This window comes from Acipenser ruthenus, chromosome 14, assembly GCF_902713425.1.
Source record: "Acipenser ruthenus chromosome 14, fAciRut3.2 maternal haplotype, whole genome shotgun sequence".
In the NCBI taxonomy this organism is placed as follows: domain Eukaryota; kingdom Metazoa; phylum Chordata; class Actinopteri; order Acipenseriformes; family Acipenseridae; genus Acipenser; species Acipenser ruthenus.
Window position 1 is genome coordinate 13,486,637 of NC_081202.1, and position 20,025 is coordinate 13,506,661.

Sequence of the window (20,025 nt, forward strand, 5' to 3'; positions counted from 1 at the left end):
AACTGGTCGAATTAACGGAAGGCAAGGAAGAACTAATGTTCTGAATAATGGCTAAAATCATCTTCTGAGGAAGGGCCCTGACGTCTGTCCTACGAGAGACTGAATCAGTAAACGGGATACTAAATTAATCAGAAAGCGGGTCTTTGTTTCCACGTAGCTGCACGTAATGAACTGAAGCAAAGCCATCAGTTATGCTTTTGGAAGATCCCGAGAGAATTACAACAAGAACACTTCTACAAACTATATAACTTTTCAATTGCAATGCATTATCTGAACTGAGTTACATCTGATCAACAGAACTATTCCCAGTTGGAAAACTGTTGACAACAAAGATAATGTTGCAAGACTTGGAGATCAACAAGCTGATCTCCATTTGAAAAGAACTATTTGTTTATTGCGAGCCTACGCAATACAATGCGTACAGCAAAGTACCGTCTTCTTTCATAGGAATTTCTACGAGCCACTTCCTATCCGCAACACTAGACTAGACTACATGATGTCATCATTGCACCCACGGACAAATTCATTCATTAAAATCATCTGTTCAATTGCAATTTAAATCTTATACATTGCGGATTATCCGTACTGAAAAAAGTATGTAATCAGTTCAATGTCAGCCAAATAAAACAATCCCACTTTAGGACAACCAGAGTCGCTGTTTTCTCTGCATTCCCATGGAAAATAACTTAAATGTTTGGATATTTTAGGTTGCTGCTGGTCTATACCCCAAAATGACTTCACTTCCCATATTATCATCTTTTCCACCAGTGTACCATATCTAACACCTGACATATTAGGAAAATATGCAGTACAATGGATATTTAACTAACCCTAACTCAAAGCTTGTGGTCAATTAACCATTTCTTTGTGGATTTTGATGTGTGCTTGTGGTCATTGTCTTGCTGGAAGATCCACTTGCGGCCAAGTTTCAGCCTCCTGGCAAAGGTTTTTGGCTAAAATGTCCTGGTACTGGGTAGAGTTCATGATGTTGTTGACCTTAACAAGGGCCCCAGGACCAGTGGAAGCAAGACAGCCCCATAACATCAAAGATCCGCCACCATATTTTACAGTAGGTGGTGTGCGTGGCCAAATAGTTCTATTTTTGTCTCATCTGACCATAGCACCCGTTTCCAATAGAAGTGCCAATGCCGTTTAGCAAACTCCAGGCGCTTACGTTTGTTGGTTGCTCTCAATAAAGGCTCTTTTCTGGCAACCCTTCCAAATAGCCTATTGGCATGGAGGTGGCGTCTAATTGTAGATTTGGAGACTTGGTGACCCCAAGATGCAACCAAGTTCTGTAATTCTCCAACTGTGGCCCTTGGATTTCCCTTTGCCTCCCGAACCATCTGCCTCACTGTGCGTGGGGGCAAGATACACTTGCGTCCTCTACCAGGCAAGTTTACCATTGTTCCAGTGGTTTTGAACTTCTTAATTATTGCCCTAATAGTGGTAAGTGGTATATTTCGTTTTTTAGCTATTGTTTTGTACCCATTGCCTGATTTATGAAGGTCAACAACCATTTGTCTCTTTTCATTTGTGAGTTATTTGCCTTTCCCCATGGTGATGGATGACAAATGGATTTCATATGCATGTTACCTCATTTTTATACCCCAGTGAAACAGGAAGCCATGGAAGGCCACAATACAGTTCCTTAAGACTGAGATGAACTTAAAGAAGTAGAATGTTAATGCAGATTTAATTTTGTTTGATTTTATTTATAAGAATCTTTAGGGGTGCCAATAATTCTGACACCTATCTTTTTGAGAAGAAATGTTATTACTTGTTAATAAAAAACTTTTTTTCCCTGAGCAATTGTATTAGAATAAAAGAATATGATTTTCCCATATATTGGAGCATAAAATATAGCTCATCACCTGTGTTGTTTATTTTATACAGCCTTTTTTGCTCATCTTTATCAAGGGTGCCAATAATTTTGGAGGTGACATATATATATATATATATATATATATATATATATATATATATATATATATATATATATGACACAATTTTGGCACATTTCTTAGCAGCAATTAAAATCCTTATTACTATCTTTTCTATTTAACAAGCAGGCACCATCATTTATTTGTGTTATCTTGTACCCAGGAAAAGTGCTCCTTTAGTTTGACAATTATCATTGCTGCTGTTCATTCACGGAGATTTCTTTTCATGTGCAGTTCCTTCAGCTTCAGATTTGGCTCTTTTCTGACGGAGTGCTTACAGAGATCAAGTTCTACATTGTGCCCAGCTTTCCATGGTCTACAGATATAAACATATGAGAGGGAATCGTTTGTCACACACATCACGATGGGTATACCAAAATGAGACTACTCACTCACACATTTATAGAAACTTTTTTATTTGTTAGCCATGTCAGCCAATGTTTCAAATAAGCAACATACACTTTCAAAAGGTTTCTACTCATTATGTGACACACAATTAAACACATTAAAACACAAACTATATTCAAGTTTCCATAGTTACATTTATTTTATCACACAATCACAATACAATTAGGGGAGCAGCTGCAGAACACCAATACCATTTTGTTTTAAACCTTCTCACAAACAGAATGTAGCATTTAAACAGTGTTTTTTTTTTTTTTTTAACAATCATTGTGGCATCACAGTTTATTTTTTTAATTACCCAGTACATTGGCCTGGAAAATATAGTCCCATTTCATTTTGTGTTTTTGAGTAAGGCGAGGAAGTCTCGTGAAATTAGTTGGAGACAAGCTGATGAGAAGCAATTACCCTCCGCAGTACGAATTAAAATGGTGTGCTGCTTTTTATGCAAAAAAATTGAAAAACCAAGTCAACAAAGTTTAAAAAAAATGTTATGATATATTCATAAGTGAAATGGAATTAGTACACTGAGCCGCAGTTAGACGATAAACAGGACGCATGCGGCCCACGGGTTGCGACTCCCTGGTTTAGGATAATGACAGAAATAAGTCTGACTCATTCAGATATGTATTTGGCACCTTTGCAACAAAAACATTGTATTTTGTCTTACTTCCACTGTGAAATATTCTTGAGATGCAGTTTTGTGGGATTTCTGAGACAGTTTGTCTCCAAGGTGGGTCAGTTACTCTCGATTGGAATGACACCAATGCCCTCCTCTATCCATTAGGCTTAATTAACAAGAAACACTGGTGTAGAGTAGCTGATTGAAACACTGTACCCCACTAACCAATATAAATAGTTGTAGACCTCCCATATAAAAACAACTGTAGTGAAAGTACAATAACTTGATGTAAACAGTTTAGTTTAGGAGCATTTAACTGCTCTTATTGTATTACTTGTATTGTAACGCTTGAAATGTTTTTGCTTACGATTGTAAGTCGCCCTGGATAAGGGCGTCTGCTAAGAAATAAATAATAATAATAATAATAATTTAGCTTCAATAAATTACACTTTACAATGTGAAAGCAATTTTCATTTGTTCACACCATCATTCTTTCTTCAAGAAGAAAACCATGTTTAAACCATGTGATACAACTAGAAGGAAACAGCACAGCTAACCTGCCATCACACTTTAGTTTAATGAACGAAGGGCTCAATGAGTAAAGAACATATGGACATGTTATTGAAGTGTTTGTATGACTATTAATGATGATGTAACATTCTTTACTTTTATATTGGCTTATAGGCTGATGTCTTCTTTTTTAATCCCACTGTCACCCAATATAAATATTTATTCTGAAGTACCTTCAATAACAAGACATGTTAATGTTTGGTGAGTTTGGTTCTACAGTGTTAAAAATGTAATATATGATGACAGCCTATCCCATTAGCAGTTTTGTTTCTCAGTGGCATTGAACTTTGGTTTCAAAACCTGTATGTTTATTTAATAAATAGATGGCTCAAAAGTTGTCTTTTCACTTGGAATCACCCTAAACTCCATTGTATTTTACAAAACTTTAAACACAAGTAGTGACCACAGGCAGGATGTGAACCTCGGCCAACCTGCAGCTGGTCAAAAACAATAGCTTGTTTCCAATACATAACAATGCTGGTCTTGTTCCCACAGAATGAGGAAAATGAATACCATTTCACCTAACATACAATAGCTATAGATAGGTAAGGCATCCATTAACTCCCTAACACCATGTAATATAATTTATAGGGTTTAAATAGGATGCTACTGCGAAGAGAAACTTTTTGTATTTACTATTTACAAACAATTCCCCCAAGAGATCTTAATGAGGAATTCGATATTAAACCTTTTCTGTAAATTCCTCTCATTTGACTAAAATGATCTAGCTCTTTGTAAATATAACACTCTTGCTGGTTATGTAAATTGTAGAATATTCGCTCAGATTTTGATTATGATGTGATGTTGTTGATTATTTATGTGTAATGAGTTGATATATATATATATATATATATATATATATATATATATATATATATTGAAAAGTCTGAAATGTTTGACAGTATAAATGTAATCAAATAAAATATAACAACAGTACATAAAAATAAAATAATGTACATATTCAAGTTAACACGAGAAAACCAAAACTCCAAACTACTGATATTTTGCAGTTATTTGTAAAGTCTATTTTTCAGTTTGTTCATGTTCATGTACTGTATGCATATACTCAACATGTTGTTCACCTCTTTGTACTCACCTTGTAATGTGTGTTCATATGCATAGGGCAACATTGTGGAGTAGTGGTTAGGGCTCTAGACTCTTGACTGGAGGGTCATGGGTTCAATCCCTGGTGGGGAACACTGCTGCTTACCCTTGAGCCAGGTACTTTACCTAGATTGCTCCCGTAAAAACCCAACTGTATAAATGGGTAATTGTATGTAAAAATAATGTGTATAAAAAAACAATGTAATTGTATGTAAAAATAATGTCATTATCTTGTAATAATTGTAAGTCGCCCTGGATATGGGCGTCTGCTAAGAAATTAATAATAATAATAATAATAATAATAAGTAAAAAGTTCACCAGATTTCAAACAGTAGATTAGAGCACATAAAATGTAAGGAATAAGAAGAGGCCATTGTGCTCAAAGGCTTGCCTCTTTACAAGCTGCACACCGATCGCCCTAAGGCAGAGCCTACAGTCTAATAGTTTCTTGAATGACCCCAGTGTTTTAACTGCTGCAACATCACCCAGTAAAGTATTCCATCAAGTTTATTACTATCTGCGTGAAACATGCTTCCTGTCTTCTGTTCTGTAAATGCTTGCCCTCAACATTGTGCATGTAATGTGACTTGGGCTGACCTTATCATACCCCTTAAAATGTAATAGACTTCAATTAAGCCTACCTATGGTCTTTTTGTGATTTCCAAATATTCCAAACTTCCAAACTATTCCAAATCATATATAACTAGATCATTACATAATCTTAGCATAATAATCTTGCATTCCACATTGTTAGCTATATACCCAAACAGATCTCTTGTCTTTTTAATTGCCCTTTCACTTTGTTGTAATACTGTTGACTTGCATACATACATGTGCACTACAAGACAAACCTTGTCATTCAAATTGAAGGGGGGAAATTATTGCATTTTTGATTGGCTGACCTGATAAACATGTCAGTAATGGATATATTAGTCAAAAACTAGAAAGCACTCAGCAGAAGCTATACATCTTACCTGATTGTAACTATTTGAGACATGAGCCTGGGTTTCAAATATGCTGATTTTTATTTTTTTATGTAGTCTTGAGACAATCAACATGAATATGCTTGAATATAATGACAGTTGAATGTATTGTCTGTCACACTGAGGTAATCACAGTTAAAACTGGAGAAATACAAAACATGTACCCATAGAGCCAGTTTGTTATGTAATGCCTTTTTGAAATGCTCACAAACAGACAAATATGTCCCTGCTTCCTGACCCTTTTGAACCTCAGTCATAAATCAAATTGTGGAGGGTTAATAAACTAAGGTCCTCCCAACTGTTTAGGTATCTACATGTAGTTATTCAGGGAATAGACTGTACTTCCCTTTGGCATCTCTGTTGTGCCATCTGTTCTTTGCAATTTAGATTCCATTTAACAAATTAACCTGAAGCCAGCATACATCTTTAAAGAATAGATATTCATATGCAGGTCACAGCAATTGCTAACAACCTCAGGCTTTGCAGATATCAAGGTGCCTTCTGAAGTTACATGAAGTAATACCCTAAAAATATCTTGACATCATTGTTTTTTTTTATTATTATTAACTAATCATCTACCTTAGAAAATCAAAGAACAGTAGAGTAATTCCAGTAGTTCAAGAGCAACATCTGAATGTACCTATGAATTAGATTTGGACATAAATATAAAATATAAAATAACAGCACATACGGGTGGTAAAATAAATATATATGGTTACCTTTATATGACAGCTTGAGTCTTGGTATGTTCTGCTTCAAGGTGTCGACATGCGGAAAGATCAGAAGCAGCAATCCAAACAGCCACTGGACAAGTTGAAATGGACTGCCATGCCATCTTCCAATGCTCTTGTTATCATCTATTGCCAAATCCATGGTGGAATATCTGCCTCTGATACAAGTCAGTCAACTCCTTCTCTATAAGAACAAAATTCAATCTTATGATTAGAGTTGGTTAATGACTCTCTGTGGGAGGAGGGGCAGCCTTGTCTTGACCACCAAGAAACAGAAGCCAGAAAATCCAGACTTTAAATCCCTGCATAGCCACTGACTTACTGTGATACCCTAGGGCATGTCATTTTACTTTAATATGCCTCACATTCCTCCTAGCTCAAAAAGTTGGATATGAGTCTTCCTTAAAAAAATATATTGTCACTAAAGAAAACTAAACATTTTTCTCATCTTACTCCACTACATGACGTTAGAAAACAATGAACAAAGAACTGGCAAAAAAGAAAATATGAACTATTGCACAGACATGCCTGCTATTAACCCAATTATTAGAAACAACTGGTTATATGATCTAGGGATGGGCTGGTATAACATTTACACAGTATGGTAACTGTCAAATAAAAATACAGTGGTAGCCTTAATATCAGGGTATAGAGTACATAATGCAAGTTATAAAATGAAGGCTTACAAATAATGGAGAAATACTACAGTAAATTACTTAAATTCACAACAATCAAACTTACCTTCATGGAATTATTATTACACATGTGAAGTTTGTACAAAAAAATATTTCTTCATTTACCTAAAAAGTTTGAATACTGCAAATAAGTAGTTTAAACAACACCACTTTGAGAATAAGTAGGCTATTCCACTGCAGTCGCTTGCTGCAATTATCATCACTTGATTTAGAAGCATGTTTGCAGTAGAAAAATGCAAACGTGAAACGGCGGTGGTGATGGTGATTGACAGTAAGGTAGAAGTCGATGGAATGTGTGAGGCTAGGTGAGAATGCTGAGTAGTACTGAGCCTTGTTTTGTACAGGACATTGAATAAGAAGGTGGTCATATTAAATTGGCTTTTTCCTTCACTTTGTTCATACGAACACGAATATAGCGGTAACCATTGTATACTGTAATTACAATAATTGCGGTGTAGAATAACAGGAACGTAACGTAATGTACATCTACAAAACCGGTATGCGACTCACCCCTACTATGATCTTCCAATTGTGCAATAATATATTGGGCATACTCTATATTAATAAACTTTACAGTTTCTTTCTTACATACAGATCAGCTAAATGTTGTTCCATTAAAACTATTACAAAATGCACAAAATATATACAGTAGGAATGTTAATAGACCTTGTTTACAACTAGTTATTGGAATATAAATGAAACAACACATTCCAGAAAATTATGTCTCATTTTTCATTATTGCTATAGAATATGTACAACCTTGGTCAGGGTGTGTTATATTTCTGCTGCTGTCTTAATTGAAGCTCCTTGATAATTAGATGGTAATCTCAAGGGTGCTACCAGTTAAGGCTGTTTTAACTTCATGGTATGAATGAATACCTGGCTTTCTTTAATTTCCCACATATATAACCATCAAATTAGATTTGTGTTTATATGAATCAGCAGTTTTTGTCATAAGCTTTATCAATGGATTTAAAAAATCTGGAATTGATCTAATGCAATCAGAAACCCAGAGGTATTGTAAACTGTGCCTGCTACTGTAGTAGGACTGTTTTATGTTAAGCATTTTCTGTGTTCTTTTTTTTTTTTTACAAGGGTTTAAATAAGTAGCAGCCAAAATTGTTTGTGCCAGATTTATTAGAAAGTCTGTAATAAAATGGTTGATTGTTACTGTCGATATGTTTGCTATTACTAAAGACACCCACCGTGTAGGTATTGGAAAGACCATAAACAAAACAAAACGTCAAAATAAATTAGTTCTGCACTGTATAAAAATGAGCTGATTTTACCAGTGCTTGCTAGTCTAACTGATTAGAAGGCCTTCTTGTTGTTCTCCAAGTTGCTGCAGTGACATTGTAGATGCTAATATAACGAGATACTGTAAACTACATACTATTTTAGCAGACATAATTAAGTAAATATTTATTTAAATATTTTTGGAATGAAAAGTATAAATGCAAAACTGCGTTGCATTTTTCTTTGTGACGGCGCTAAGTGAAAAACAGCGATTCAAAAACTATCAAAATCCCCCAAGGTAGCAAATCCACTGAATTTATTAGCAGCCAAAATGTCCCGTTATACGGTATGTTCCCGCCCGAGGAGTGAAAGCGGACCAGAGAATTCGAGCTCCTGCCCGAATTGGGAGCCAACTCAAGTAATTTAAAAACATTGAAACGGAGGTGGGGGGGGGGGGGGGCAACTCGAGCACGTTCCTGAGTTCTGTGATTCATGGAAACGTGGTATCACAATAATCCATTAGATTTCCCAATTGTTGTCAGAACACAGGAATGTAATGATGACTTTGTTGTGAAGTACAACCCTCTATGCACTATAGTAAAGTAAACTGAGATTCTGTGATATAAAAATTACTTTTAGAACCAAAGTGGATCCAAAGTGGAAAATTAAAACAGTGAAATGCAGAATGACATAGAAGCAAATAACTCAAGCCATTTAAAAAAAAAAAAAAAAAGAATAGAATTTTAGCAGTCTGGGTGGATTTTTATATGAGAAAAGGTTTGTGTGGTAGAATACAAATAACCCTATCATTTGGGTAGCCTGAAATAATCCCCATATGCTACCAGCTCTGCTAAATCATTCTTACACAGGGTTTCAAGGTTAGGAATTCTGCTGCCACCTTATAATTTGTACGCCCCCAAATAATGGAATATTACCTCCTTAAGCGTTGTTGTCCATGTGCGATTATTTTGCCTTCTATACTGATTAATACCATTTCGACTGACCACACACTGTAGATTTAGTTGATATTAAAGTTATTTAGTCTACTGCTCATGTGTCTGTACTTTCTCAAAATGGCTTATAAATTGTGTAAGTCCCAAAAGTATCCTCTTTAGATGAGCAATTATGCCTACTCTGTCAAGGAAGGGACTGGTTTGTACTATTCAATTAACTGTTGCACTCGGACTGTTTTCTTTGTTATAAAAGTGGTTTCACTATGGGTTTAAGAACATAATGAATAAGTGTTTCATTGGATCAATCTGTATGTTTACTGTGGGGCTGTAACTAGCAATTAACAAAACACTTAAAAAATTGCATTTGCTGTTCTCAAGGTGTTTATATGGAGATTCAAATTCTAATTATTCTGTTCCATGTAAAACGGAGGGACAACATTAATGATCATACATATCCCCAAAACAATGTAATGTTGCAACATAAATCATAGTTGTATAGTGAAGGCAATTAAACAGTACAGCAGCAGTTACAGTGCTGTTATTCAATTTTCTGTTTTACTAAAAGATATTTTGGTGTTTAAGTCCTCAGTATATTATGTGACTCCCTTGAGACAAGCTGTATGCCAAACTAAAATATTTAATAGATAATAATGCACAGAGGTTTACACTTCAAACAGACAGTTACTGACTATGAACTTTATAAACACATTTCCAACTTGTTTTATGGCACATCAGCTTCTCAAAACTTAGACAAGTGCATCTTCTAAAAATGCTCATCCAGTCTGTGATACCATTAAGACACTTGTCAATCACTAGAAAAATAAAATTGCGTTACTCTCACACTTTCTTGACAGCAAAGCAGGGCTTTATAGACACGATTACTATAACTTACTGACGTTGACACTGTTTTAAAGGCCTCTTTGTACGATATCATTTACATTCCTTTAGAATTAAAGTTTGCCCAAGGGGCATCTTTAAGGTATATATACACATCCCTTCAGGTCAGCATGAAGCATACCATTTCATTCTTTTCTTTTTATATTTAACGCTGGTGTGACTGAAAGTTCCCTGCTAGTAATATGTGGGCTTTAATGCTCTCTTTGTTTAAATGGTATGTTTATTATGCTTTATTACTTCCTAATGAGAAGAATGCATCATGTATTGTACATAGCTTACAATGTGTAAGTGTCTCATCTAATGGAACTGGGTGGTCTTTTATATATGTGAGAAACCATTTAAACCAAGGTCTTCCATCACCTGAGGCTCAACGAAGGCAAAACTGAAAGGAAAAAGTCCCCTTTTTTAAGTTTTCCTTATGAGCAGCAAACAAAAACACCAAGGGACAGATGTATCAAGGTCTTAACAAACATGGCAGGCATACATCTGAGCCTTTAAATGGACCTTCTGAATAATGTGTGACATGTTTTGTAACACTAATAGTTTTAATGTACTTAATTTCTATTGAAGACATTGCTAGATTTATTTTGGTGACTAGTGACTAGAAAACACATATGGTATTAAATAGCAAAAACAATTTAATTGAGCCTTGACATGTAGGCTTATTTCTTTATATAATATATATGAAAAGAACAGTGAAGTTATAGTGCCCTTAAACTGTTACTTCTTTTGTAGCTTTAGTTTAAATTAGCAGAAGGCATATTAAGTGCTGCCATATGATGCTTCTAAATCCTGTAATTACTGAAAAGTAATGCATTGCCAGATCTATTAAAAGCAGTTTAAATATTTCCTCGTGCTTTTTTATTGTTGACTTCTTCAAGTTTTTCATTTCTTAATAAGAAAATAATGTAGTAATAATAATATCCCCTGGCTAAACAAAAGAACCCTGGACAACGTTTAAAGTAAGATAGAGCTATAATAAAATGGATTCATTTTGTATTAGCACACTCAAGGGACTCTCCAATTTCAGTATATTGGATAGGATAAATAAACAGTTTGGCTTCCTCAGTGAAAAAGTTGTTTACAGACGTTAATAGTTTTTAAAACAAACCTTCTGCCTTTTCCTTTTCTTTCTGTGCGTCCATGCTTCATAACTTTATATAAACTATTTTATTAATTAATATTACCTACATTTGAATCACTTTATTCTAAGCAGTAACAGTAATTAAATGTAGTTGCCAAACAAAGTGATATTCATGAAACAGGGAAGTCCATACAGAACAGGGAACTCCTCATACATGTAACAGATTCCCCAGATTATGAATCTGCCAGATGCATTTATTTATTAGAATTTATTTACAAGTTATTATTGCGATGGGGGGAGGTGCTTGTGTACAGTACATAGTAAAGTATGATGAGATCTGTGGTCATGTACCGTCAAGTACAAGCCTTCTCTCGATCTTGTCCTTTTCTACTTCAAAATACGCAATGGTAGATGCATTTCCTGTGGTTTTGAAGTGCATCATCAAAACTGGCATGTAGGGATTCTCACTTTTTGTTCCTAGTGCCTAGCCTTATTTAATGACAAGACTCAGAAAGACTGATTTGATTGCACCATGGCTTATTATTGTCATGAGACACCCCAGAAGAGAGATTGCTTTATCGGTGCTTAGGCACAGAAATAAGAGTGGTCCGGCACATCAGGGTTAAACTATGCTATCTCAAACTATGCTATATATAACATCCAAATACTTAGCAAAACTGGACTATACATGTTCTATAATTACAGTGTAAATCTAGACTTTAGAAGAATAACATAACCATTTAAATCTGTGATGGCAGAGTGTTCTAAACATTCATGAGGATTATCAAAGAGTTTCACAAGTTTCTTTAGTATCACTAAATGTACTTCCAGTGTTCTGTCATTATGTATGAAATACCACAAGAGCATACTACCAGTTTTAAATACGTCTGTATACACCATACAAAGATAAAAATGTGAAAAACAGAATATTGGAGTAAAAGAACCCAGAACCACTCAGAAGAAGTCTAGTAAAAAAAGCTACTTGCTCTTTAATCATAAAGAATAATCTGCAGATAAGTATTAAAAGTAGCATACATCCCCCCAACATGGCTGTAAATTCAAAATTAGTGCTATCCGTGTGATAGATAACATGACATATATCAACAATATGTACAGAACAGAATTTGAGATTAAATGAATAATCACAATTTAATAAGCGATTTTGCAGATACAGTATATACAAAAATGTATGAGTGACATAGACAGGTGGATGAATGGACAGACAGACACCTCCACAGATCCCCAGAAACTGCTACGCAGGGAAACTTGTAAGTTCAAAATTAAATTATAATTATATGTGATATTATGTAAAATTGAATGCATTCCAGATATCATAGTCAAACAGTATCAGTAACAAATAAACATATGATCGATACCATATACCTGTACACTTGGGAAATACAACTCCAGAGGAGCTTTACATTCCAAGCACGCAGCATCAACTTTCAAAAATCTATACATATATGCATTATATATTATATATTATATATTTCTGGCTATAAGAAGTGCCAGTACGCAAGTCTTTGGAATAAAGGGGTGACAGTACTGCGTACTGGCATGTACTGGCCCATTTCAAGCACTCATCAAGACTTCAGATTCAAAACTGAAATCCAGAAAGCCTAATGTGAGCAAGGGTTGATTCTAGTTCAAAATGGTATGTGCTTCCAAGCTGAAATGTCAGGGGATAACAAAATAATTGTATGTCCCTGTTACAGGTACTTTAGTACACAAGTTAGCTGACAACAAACCTTACAGGAAAAATGAGGGAAGCTGCCACTCACAAGCACACTTTGTTCAGGAAATTGCCATCAATTCTCTTAATTGCCATCATTTTTTAAATGTTTTATCTGGTTGCAACCTTCCCAGCCCAGCAATCTGAAAACAAACTATTTCAATTACAAACATACCCTGTATACTGACAAAAATAGATTTGTGTTGATTGCTTAAACCAAGTTAAAACTTTTATTAAGCAAAGAATTTGCATAATAAATCGACCTCCATTAAAAAAACAGCGCTCATACAGACGTTTTGTAATCTATTAATTTGTTAAATATCTTAATATATCTGCATATATGCCTTTAGTATTGATTGACCACTGCTGCTGCCAACCCCTGTAAATTGTCATATGACCCATTGGCCAACCTGCCCAGTTACAGTACTAATTCTATTTGTATTTATAGGAAAAGTCATACCAGCCAGGTATTTAAAGACACCATCCAGGCCAAAAGTAGCTCCACTTTCAGTCAGATGTGTATGAATGAGTCACCTTCAGAATGAGGAGAAAAAACAGAAATAACAAAACAACGAAAACCAGCAGCATGACTTCTAACTCCTCTTTGTGGTTGAAATATGAGTTCAACTTTTCCACACTTGACGGTGGCATCACCAAGGAACTTATAAAAACCTGAAATAAACAGGCCATCTAGCAAGGGCCCTTAATTGAAAATATATATGGAAAGTGTGATTGCTGTCACAGAACAGGGAAATAACACTGGTCGTGAATCAACACAAAAAAGCTACCAACACAAAAAGTTAATGTTTTGTTAAAGATGAGGAATTGAACAAATGGAACAAACACTGAAAAAAGCCAAGCTTCCTAAAACATTCTTATACAACAGAATCCAAAAGGAGCAGACAGAATGCAAAGCTGTAAGGTCTTAACTCACTACATCTTACAGGTGCTTTGCGCAAAGATGTTACATGGCTTGAAAGAATCCATGGACAGCATATAAGGTCCTAGTAAAGGTCCATACATTCAAATTGAAGGGTTAAATGGGATTTATGCAATGGTGGCTGCCAATAAATCAGTCTTGGAGTCACCATTGCAGATGTCCAGTTTTGGGGGTAACTATCCCATCCAGTCTTTCTGCAGTAGTGTAATATTTGGAGTACCTCTAAAATTGTGGGGTCTCTAGCTCAATAATATAATTTGCAATAGTTTTCAAGAGCAGACATTATCTATTCAGGGAAAATATATTTATAAAGTAGTTTGAGTGAGGTAAAAGGGGCAACAAATGCAGACCCATACCATATCACAGGATCCATATGCAAATGATGAACGACTGCCTGGAAATGAAATCTGTGCATATACAGACGATCAACATTTTGTTATCTAAAACGTATACTAAACGGAGTAAAAAGGCTCATTATTAATGGTATTACATAATTAACTTTTTGATACAGGTAATTATTATGTGTGTATTATAGAGCTTGTAAAATACATATTGCAAAACAACTACTACAAATTTAAAAAAAAAAAGAAACAAAACATCGGACTTCAAGTTCAACTTGCCCATATTATAAATAAATAAATACAAAAATTAACGTCTAGATGAACAGCATACAGAAAATATATTTTTATGTACCAAAATATGGACAAAATGAAGACGTGATATTTATCTCATGATATGTATCTTACTCGTGTCTGAATACTGTAAGTGCATTCTGGAGGTAAGTAAATAATAACGCTCAATTCAAATGTGTAAACCACTCGTTAATTTACAACGTCAATCTTTCACAGAAGTGATACATCACAAATATCAAAAACACGTGTAAAAACATTTTAAAAAGTAAACACCATACCTGTTAGGAATGTTATCTTCCGTCAATAAAGGTGAGTCCTGCCACTCGATAAGAAACTCCGTAGATAAGAGCTCTTTAAGCCTCAAGCAGTCACTTACACAACTTGCCGACAGGTTTAGAGAGCGCTCCACATTTTTTAGAAAAAAATAGCACTATATTTTAACCACCACTTAATTTAGTGAACGGTAACTTGAAAAGGTGTCTAGTTGTTTTTTTAAGCACGATTAAGCAATGTAGTATATACTTATCCCAGTAAAAAATAAAAATAAAAAAGGAATCATTTCTATACCACACGAAACTTGAACTACTGTATCTCTGGCACCCAGTGGTTTCTGTCAACAAACTGCAGCCAGCCCTGGGAATCTCCAGGAACTTACAATCAGTGCTTAATGTTCTGCAGGCAGGGAGTGGTTAGACAGAGAAGAGCCAGTCCAAGGAAACAGGACTCATTCGCACTCGAGCTTCTTGGCAAAGTGTCCCATCCGTTGCCAGATCCAAAAAATAAATGTTCAATGCACTTTTAAACTAAAAACCCCAAATCACAATAGCTGAAGGTTTATAATAATGTACTACTACTATTTATTATTATTATTATTATTATTATTATTATTATTATTATTATTATTATTATTATTATTATTATTATTATAAGTACACCAAGATGAAAATATTGTTATAATATTTATTACTTTTTAAAAATGCTTTATTCTTATTATGCAAACATTTTAAAGGCCTAACTTGTGTTATTGGTAATATATACAAGTTTGTACCTATCACATCTATATCTCAGTGGTACCCATATATCTTTTAATTATACTTATTTATTTTCACTGTCAATATTTGTCTTCATTTTGAAATTCAAAGTGTTATTTTCTACAAATCCCACAGTAGCTACAGTTTATAACACAACAATTACTATTTAATGACAGTCCTTGATATTAACATGGATGATTGTCAAAGAGACACATATTGCCCCGTAACCAACATTCTTATAGAAATGCCATTACCAATTAGCTGAATAATCCAAAAATAATCTAATTACAGTACATGCTAAAAACAAATCTGCCCTTTCTAGGATTGTAAAAGCCATATTCTACCTTCCATTAACGTTTGTAAGTATAACTGCCAATGACAGGTAAGTTATTATTAGTTAAAAATAGATTGCTTTGTGTAACGATTAACAATATGTTTATGTACCTGTATTTTTTGAAGATTGTGCATTCAGTTTCATCTTTATGGTTTTACTTATGAGAGAAAAGGTGGTCAGTGTGGAGTAGAGGATAGGGCTCTGGACTCTTGACCGGAGGGTGGTGGGTTCAATCCCTGGTGGCGGACCCTGCTGTTGTACCTTTGAGCAAGGTACTTTACCTAGATTGCTCCAGTAAAAACCCAACTGGTAATTGTATGTAAAAAATAATGTATTATATGTATAATGTGATATCTTGTAACAATTGTAAGTTGCCTTGGATAAGGGTGTCTGCTAATAAATAAATGATACTAATAATACATGTCAAAAAGAGTTTTGAGGAATTGAATCACAGTGATCTTTCTTCATACAATTCAGTAGCTATGTTTGAGATACAATGCCAGTGATATTCCAAGGGGTGAAAGTTAAAACCAGGTATCCTAGACATTCTGCAGTTTTTAGCGTCAAGGCCCAGCATTGAAATAATTGGAGTATATTTTTCTCCTAGTGTACTCTTGGGAAGACATGGTATCTTTAAAGACCCATGACAATGAATGTGATTATGCTATCACACCAGGACATTCCTGTGGATGATGGCCAGTTCAATATTTACAAGACTCTAATTTCTTCCCAAGTCCTACATGTTTTTCTAGTTTATTTTATAGATATAGCCTCTGTTTTATTAATTTTAATTTATTCTTGTACGTTTTTAAACATTGTATTACTTAAATGAACCAAGATGTGGTGATGAAGGTTTTATAAGACCTGTAAAGCTAACAGAGAAAAATACCAAAGAAGGAACATTGTAATTCACACAGAAAAAACTGTTTTTATTTCAGTCTAGATGTAGTCTATATTATTCAGACAGGGGTCTTCATGGTACAGTTTTCTCATATTTCCACAATAATCAACCCATAAATTAAGAAACACAAGAATGAGCTTGTTTTTTTTAAGAAGCAGATGGTGTGGTAACAAGGCAGGACTCCCTTGCTCTCAAGACCATTTGTACTTTTGTTAGTAATCTCATCAGACTTCTGAAGAAACTGCTTGCTGTTATCTGTCAACCTAGCAATAACAAAAGGCGGCAGTAGTTCTTAGTGCAACATTTTCACAGGTGTTGTAAGGAGGGAAGTCAAGGTGTAGAGGTATAACATCTTAATCTACGGAGAGTATTTTTTTCCAAAAGGCTGTTGTAAGACAATAAATAAGCACAAACATAAGAAAACGAGATACAGTGATACAGGGGTTATCAGGACATAATTGAATATATCAAGCAAAGGACATTTTCTGCATCATGTTGTTTCTTATGTCTTTTTTTTTTTACTTATTGATGACATGTTATGCCTATAACATACAAATCCTTCAAAAAGGATATAAATTGCACATTACAATTGTTTCAGGTTCCCTGAAAACGCACGTCACCATTACCTACAGTACTTGAATAGCATGTTGTGTGACATCTAATTTGAAGTGCCTATGCATATTCAATAAGTATATTAGAAACATACAGTACACCCCCTGCCACGGCTTCAGATTCAAAATTAGAGCTCTCAGTATGATGAAAAGTGGACGGCCATGACATCTATCAACAGTATGCACAGAATAGTATAGAATAAAATAATGGCTATGAAATGTGTAATCACAATTTGAAATGCGGCTCTCCAGATAGGTGTGACATACAGACGGAAAGATGTACGGCCAGACAGACACCTCCATATATGATGGGATAGGTGGGACCCAGGATCTTGGCTTTTGGAAAGAAAGAATCCACCCTTCGATAAGGGTGAAACCTCCGACAGCTGGGCGATGGGACCTGTCGACCCACAAAAGGGAGCTGCAGCTGCAAAAAAGGAAACAAACTTCATGACAGATGGAACACGGTAATAAAACCCAGCTTTAAGCGATTGGGGTAAAACACTAAGCGAACGAAAAGGGGCTGCTGCTTCACTTTTAGAAATGCAGCAAACTGACAAGTGGTCGTGAAGATTTGGGGGGGGGGGGGGGGGGCTGTACTTTTGACATCCAAAGTGTAAATGGGAAATACACCTGTTTAAGGTGTACACAACCAGAAATAGACATATCAGGTAAATTTATTTTTATTTATTTATTTTAACTTTGGAGTAAAAAGCTTTGAAATCGTCCCTATAGCCCGCTCCAGCCAATCACGTGTCATTGCCATGAAAAAGTTCCTACTTTCCTCCCTCCTCTATCTCCCCTGACGACTTTGCCTCCTTCTTCTCTTCTAAAATCTCAGATATCCGCAAACTCTTTAACACCTCTCCCTCCCCCGCACCCCCTCCTGCTCCAACCCCTACACCCACTACATCCCCTACTAACTCGCCCTCCCTCTCCACCTTCTTGCCCCTCTCAGACTCTGACCTCTCCTCCCTGCTCCAGGGTCACAAACCCACCACGTGTGCCTTGGACCCCCTCCCCACTCACCTCTTTCAAGCTGCTGCTCCTGCTCTACTCCCCTTCATCTCCTCACTCCTCAACACCTCTCTACTTTCTGGCATCTATCCCTCTGTCTTCAAAAAAGCCTCTATCACTCCCCTCCTCAAAAAACCTACCCTCGACCCCACCTCCCTCCAGAGCTACCGTCCTGTCTCCCTCCTACCCTTCCTCTCCAAAACCCTCGAGCGGACTGTACACCGCCAGCTCTCTGCTTTCCTGTCCAACCACTCTCTGCTTGACCCTCTCCAATCTGGCTTCCGCTCTGCTCACTCCACTGAAACCGCCTTCCTGTCTGTCACCAACTCACTTAAGTGTGCCCGAGCTGCCTCTCTCTCCTCTGTCCTAATTCTCCTCGACCTCTCTGCTGCCTTTGACACTGTTGATCACTCTATTCTACTATCATCTCTTGCTGACCTGGGGATCTCTGGCACTGCTCTGGCCTGGTTCTCCTCCTACCTCTCCAACCGCACTTACCAGGTAACCTGGCGTGGAGCAACCTCCACACCTCACCCTCTCTTAACTGGAGTCCCCCAAGGGTCAGTCTTGGGTCCTCTCCTGTTCTCTCTCTACACCCGCTCCCTGGGCCCCCTCATCGCATCCTATGGCTTCTCATACCATTTCTATGCTGATGATGCTCAGATTTTCCTCTCCTTCCCCACCTCTGACTCCACCATCTCCTCCCGTATCTCTACCTGTCTGTCTGCTATTTCCTCCTGGATGCACTGGCATCACCTCAAACTCAACCTCTCTAAATCTGACCTCCTTTTCTTTCCCTCCTCCTCCCCCTCCTCTGATCTCTCTATCTCTGTTCCTCTGGAATCTACCACACTCTCTCCCTCTTCCTCCGCTAAGAACCTTGGAGTCACCCTGGACCCCTGCCTCTCTTATTCCCAGCACATCTCCACTCTGGCACGCACTTGCCGATTCTTCCTGAGCAACATCCGAAGAATCAGACCCTTCCTCACCAACTATGCTACCCAGCTCCTGGTCCAGGCCCTGGTACTCTCCCGCCTAGACTACTGCAACTCCCTCCTGGCTGGCCTCCCTGCGTCCGCCACCCGTCCACTCCAGCTCATCCAGAACTCTGCTGCCCGCCTGGTGTTCTCTCTGCCTCGCTTCGCCCACGCTACTCCACTACTCCGCTCACTCCACTGGCTCCCGATCACCGCTCGCATCCAGTTCAAGACTCTTGTACTAGCCTACAGATGCCTTGACCAGACTGCACCCAGCTACCTCCAGACCCTCATCTCTCCCTACACCCCCACTCGACCTCTCCGCTCCGCCTGCACTAGAAGACTGGCTCTACCTCCGCTACGCTCCCCTGCCTCCCGAGCCCGCTCCTTCTCCACCCTTGCTCCGCAGTGGTGGAACGACCTTCCTACAGATGTCAGGACTGCCCAGTCCCTGACCACATTCCGGCGCCTCCTTAAGACTCACCTCTTCAAACAGCACCTGTAGAACTCCTCTGTTGTGTCCTGGGACACTATCACCCTTCATTTAAATATGCTTTATTTTGCTCTTATCTACCCCCTATTTTACTGCATTTAATCCTGTACTTCAGAATATTGTAATCTGCCAAGTGT

At 36.8% G+C, this 20,025-nt stretch overlaps 1 protein-coding gene across 1 annotated transcript in view; it reads right to left on the bottom strand.

Moving 5' to 3' along the window:
- The window catches only part of LOC117419965 (semaphorin-3D-like), a 52,966-nt gene extending 37,770 nt beyond the window's left edge, over nt 1-15,196 (bottom strand). The window contains exons 1-2 of the mRNA XM_034033418.3: nt 14,803-15,196; nt 6,344-6,539 (exon numbers count right to left, since the gene is read on the bottom strand). Coding sequence (XP_033889309.1) covers nt 6,344-6,497 — 154 coding nt within the window. The 5' untranslated portion in view covers nt 6,498-6,539; nt 14,803-15,196. The remainder of the gene's footprint in view (nt 1-6,343; nt 6,540-14,802) is intronic.
- Nucleotides 15,197-20,025: the final 4,829 nt, after the last annotated feature.